The following is a 5,294-nucleotide window of genomic DNA, read 5'->3' as shown; positions in this document are numbered from 1 at the left end:
TCTGGGTGTAAGAAAATAGGCTAATGGCTGTGGAATCTGGTCTCTAGTGGCTCTGCTGAGAGCTGACCTCAACCACGCTCCCTCAAATTGATTGCCTTCCAGGTTATGCTTTCTTATCACAGGAAACTTTGTTGCCCAATTCAAACCCTGTGAGTGAAAACAAAAGCAGGAGAGCAAGTGCTGCTCCCCCCATGCCCCAAAGCCCCTTCTGTCAGGGATCCCAAATGCACCCCAGAGAAGGGCTTAGCCTGCAAGGGCTGGTCTCATCGCATACCATACATAGGTGGAGGGCTTGTTATTCAATTCCTGGCCTATGAGAGGATACCCCTATTGTTCCTGAAAATGCTGACCAGGACCTTACTTGTAACAAAGATCCCTCTGCCCCACAATCCAGTCAAGGCAGGAGCAGGAGCGGGAGCAGGAGCAGGAGCAGAAGATAAGCCTTGGATGAAGGGCAAGATGGATAGGGCTCGCTCTGCCCCAAGCCCTGCTGATACCAAGTGCCTTTAAGATACAGCCTTTCCCATCCTAATCTGCAAAGGAAACAGGAAAAAGGAACTTAAACCTCCCTGTGCTCAGACAGAAATGAGACTGTTACCGCCTGCTTCTGTGATGTTTCTCCTTGCCTCCAACTTGTAAACAAGAGCGAGTAGACCATGCGAGCGGGAAGTCGCAAAGTTGTGAGTTGTTGAAAGCTTCCCAGGGACTCATGTTCATCTGTGGACGCTGGATGGGGAGATCTGGGGAAGTATGGACTCTTTAGCCGGCTTAGTTCTCTGTGGAGTCAGCTTGCTCCTTTATGGTAAGTTTTGGCTTGATGTTTATTTGTGTGTGTGTGTCATGTTTTAAAAACAGTGACTTCTCGCCATTCTCTCTCTTACCAAATCGATTTGGTGACCCTGACACTGCTTTTCTGAGACTTTCCAGTTTACACATGGCAAAGGTTTTGAAGTTCAGATTCCAGCGGCACCAGCTGGGTTTTCTAGCCATCTCTTGTAGACAGATGCTGCCTCCTGGGTTGCCACGGTCTCTCCCAGGACTGAGTAAGTCACCTTATTTGAAGGGATCTGTTTTTTTCTGGAGTATTCTTTCTTGCCTTTCATTCTGGTGTTTTCTTATCCATAACAGCAAATTTGGGTTGTAATCACTTTAAAGAAAGACTTCAATGTTTTTTTTGTTTTTTGTTTTTTGTTTTTTTTGGTAGAAACAAAATTCTTATCTAGCCATGTATAAAACATCATTGTTAAGTAAAAACAAGACCACTTTTCTGTAAAGATTTTGTATCTCCATGCTTTTTAATTTAGTAGACCAATTCAGGGTTTTTTGTCTTTTAGGTAGGGGTCCGGGAAGTTAGGGCTATGCCACTGACTTTAATTTTTTGATGTTTCACATAAAGATTAGCCCTAGCAAACTAACTAAAATGTAGTCAATTACCAAGCTCAGCAGATTCAGTATTTTGTCAAGTCCTGTAGTGGCACCTCTAGAAAGGGCAGCCAGGATGAGCTTGAGTTTTGTATGTGTATCACAGACTCTACACAGTGGGGTGCCTTGTAACTCACCCAGCATAGGTAAATCATGCTAGGAGAAACATAGGGACCCAAACTGCAGATCACAGACACATTATCATTGCCATAGGATTCCCCGAATTGGTTTGAAAGTATTCTAACTATTATGATAAAAATGTAATTGACACAGGAGATGAATTTGGGAAAATTTATCAAACTTAATGGTGAGGCTAAATATAGTATAGAATTTGATACAAAGAAATACTTTTGGTGTTACTTTTATATTTTTCTATATGTTTAAATATTTTGTTAAGTATTCAAAAAAATTTAACCCAGTAAAGTATGATAATTGTGTGCAATTTCTCATGTAACTTTTCAATTTGATTTCAACAACCAACCTATCAGAAATTTAATAATATTTTAAGAGTAATGTAAATTGCTGAAAGAGTATCTAAGATGGTGCCAATTACTTATGTAGTAATTTATTTATAATTAACATAACAGCATAATATATTGCTGTATATTTGGATTCGTCTTTATATTAATGTAGAGACAGGTTGATGTCTTTGTTACTATGTACTTTTAAATAATGATTATGGCTCCTCACTTTCATCTTGCTTTCCACAAGTCACACTGATCAGTGATATAGAATATGGGACTAATTTTACACCAGAGACTATAATACTACAAAGTCCAAGGATCTAGTTCTGCTCTGATTTAGTTTTAAGTTAAATAAACTAATAGTATTTTCACATAAGTATGTGCACACACACATACACAGAACTATTTTAACTTAGTCTTTCTCCTTAAATAACTTTGTTATGGCATTTTACAAATAAGTTTAGAAAACTTGTGATGAATTCGTACAAAAAAGTTCTGTTCCAAAACAGTTGTCTCACTGATGCTAGAAACTGATTTCTGGAGCGAAGATGACAAGAAGGAGGAGGTCAAGTTCTCGTTAGAAAGTAGAACACAGAAAGCTTGGTTTCTGCTGAAGGTCTCTGTTGATTCCTGACTTTCATTCTGTACCCAAGCTTCCATGAACTTGAGTGCTTGAGGCTTGGTGATCACACAAACAGCCTCAGGAGTTCTTCCTTCAAGTCAGACTCTAATAGTGTACTTCATTAATGTGGCAGGGGATATAGAGCTTGTATGTCTAGTCTACTTGGTGGCCTGGTATTCCCTTTTTGTTGAACAAACATAATGGAAGAATAAAGACTCTGTATTTGCCTCAATAAAGGTTGCTCTGGGTAGCAAAGCAGACTGCTAAGGCATAAACTGGAAGAGGTTTGTGGCTTCCATAACAACTCAGATTCTGGCGCTTGCTCCTTCCACTGGAGAATTATTGCCAATTTCAGCTTGCAAACAAGTTCTCATATAACTTAGCAGTGTTACCCCCTCTTTAATTCCAAAACTACACCAAGCCTGGCTGCAGGCTCTAAAGAATTGTGTATACTTAAAAAAAAACAACCCACCACTTCTGTTTCATCATAGATGTCCTATATGATTCACACTGATAGGAAGTCTTCAGGTCACACATCTTCAGCTGTCTTTCCTGTCTTGTGTGACATTTTAAACAACTGGATTCAGAGATAACAGAGATGTTGTCTGGGCTGGCAAAGGAAACGCAATAGTAAGGTCAGGAAAGTGGTCCCAGGAGGAGCCTTCTCCTTGAACTGGGATCAGGACACCTCTTGGAATTGTTTTCCAAGGGAAGATCTGGCCTTCTACAGAAACTCTCCCTTCCAACCATTGCTCTTGTTAGCACTTCCCCCTTAGCCCTACCCTGAAAGAACTTCCAGGAAGAGTCTAATTTTTCTATGACATCTCTCCAGGAGGAAAGAAATTATCCAAGTCCATCTCAAAAGACTATGCTGTGTCCTTTTAGAACAGTGGTCCTTTTAGAACCTTCCTAATGCTGTGACTCTTTAATACAGTTCTTCATGGTGTGGTGAGCCCCAGCCATAAAATTATTTTCATTGCTACTTCATAACTATAATTTTGCTACGGTTGTGAATCATAATGTAAATATCTGATAGGTGACCCTCAAAAGGGTCATGATTCACAGGTTGAGAACCACTTCCCTAGGGGCTCCGAATTCTTCCAAAGATATCAGTTTGTTACTTACAGTTCCACCGATGTCAAAAGACAGGTGTGATCAAGTTACCTCTGACTCCTAGTAGAAGGTTTTCTAGCTAGCACACCAAATCAGGATTCAGGAAGTTTCTTTAATCTGGAAAGATGGGTCCAAAGCAAAAGACATCATTTTAAAAGTCAAATGTAATAGTGAATGTTTAATAGTTTAATAGTGAAATGTCAACTTTGTTATTTGGGTTAAAAAATAGATTATGGATACTCATTTTAGGAGAAAAGTGATTAGCTTAAAGTTCTTGTGGATAATAAGTAGTTTTTGATGAGACACAAAATTAATAGGAGCTCTGCTTTTATGAAATATGATGCATAAATTAGGTGCAAGTAAGAAATGATATCACTTCAACATGCTGCTTAGAGTACACCCATTAAACATCGAAGAGAACCTTCACAGCAAACTAGCAGGCAAGATGCAACCGTTTCAGACATGGATGAGGAATCACAAATTGGAGTTTACAACATTGAAGCCCAAAGTGGATAAGCACAGCACATTCATCATTCATTTTTTGGGATGAGAATATTCAGTTCTTAGGGTTGCTCTAAGGATCAAAGATGCTGCTGCATGTCAAATGTTAGTCAGTAAGAACTCTCTCAGTTAAGTCAGTATAACTAAAGGAGTCATCTGCTACCAGCATCTGTACAAAGCAGCAGTGACGCTATCTTTCCCAGCATCTAAGTAAAGCTCTCAGTACTTGTAGTCTTTTCCCACAATACCTCAACCTGGTTGAGCCCTTCAAGGTTTTATCTGTTCATCCCTGGTCATGGTACATATCAAGGCCATAAATCTATACATCCTTTTGTCTCAGCCCTTGTTCATGGAATCTTACCCTTTGGAAACAGCAAATTAAAAAATTTAAGAGCTCATTTTATTTGTGTGGGTGTTTTGGCTGCATCAGTCTATGTACCATGTGTGCGCCCAATGCCAGGGGAGACCAGAAGAGGTTACTGGATCCCTGGGACTTACAGAGTTATAGATAGTTGTAAGCTGCTATATAGATGTTGGGAATCCAACATGGGTCCTTAAGAATGGAAGCCTGTGCTCATAACAGTGCAACCTTCCCCAGTCAGCACTTCCTCTTCATGGCTTTCCCCTAATGCTGTGCAGCCAACCAATATATCATTGAGTTGGGGCAGGTGGAATTAACTCAATTATATTCTTAAGATCTTTTACAATGGATGCTATTCATTTTCTGTTCTCATCAGTGCATTCATTTGACTTGTAGTGATGTTTAAACCTGAATAGAGTTTAACAGTTGTGGTAAGGAACAATTGGTGGGGGAGAAGGAAGGAATGTTGTAGACAGGGTTGAAGCCACATTGAGGTAATATTTATAGTGGATGAATTGTTATACAATGAGAATAATAGTCATCGTTATCTTAAAAGATAAATTTTTAAGTAAAACAAACATATCTTTCTTTGGGTATCAAAAAATAAAGAATAGGCCGGGCATGGTGGTGAACGCCTTTAATCCCAGCACTCTGGAGTTCGAAGCCAGCCTGGTCCACAGTGAGTTCCAGGACAGCCAGGGCTACACAGAGAAACCCTGTCTTGAAAAACCAAAAAAAAAAAAAAAAAAAAGAGTAAACTCAAAAGGATTTACTTAGTATTAGGTATTTTATAATTGTGGAATAATTCTTA

At 39.4% G+C, this 5,294-nt stretch overlaps 1 protein-coding gene across 2 annotated transcripts in view; it reads left to right on the top strand.

The window, feature by feature from the left end:
* Positions 1-228: 228 nt before the first annotated feature.
* The window catches only part of Tek (TEK receptor tyrosine kinase), a 116,791-nt gene continuing 111,725 nt past the window's right edge, over positions 229-5,294 (top strand). For both annotated transcript variants that reach the window (XM_021160929.3, XM_021160928.3), the window contains exon 1: positions 229-802. In XM_021160929.3, coding sequence (XP_021016588.1) covers positions 751-802 — 52 coding nt within the window. In that variant the 5' untranslated portion in view covers positions 229-750. The remainder of the gene's footprint in view (positions 803-5,294) is intronic.

This window comes from Mus caroli, unplaced genomic scaffold (assembly GCF_978045245.1).
Source record: "Mus caroli unplaced genomic scaffold, Mus_caroli_1 scaffold_6, whole genome shotgun sequence".
Lineage (NCBI taxonomy): Eukaryota > Metazoa > Chordata > Mammalia > Rodentia > Muridae > Mus > Mus caroli.
This window is presented reverse-complemented; position numbering and strand designations above follow the sequence as displayed.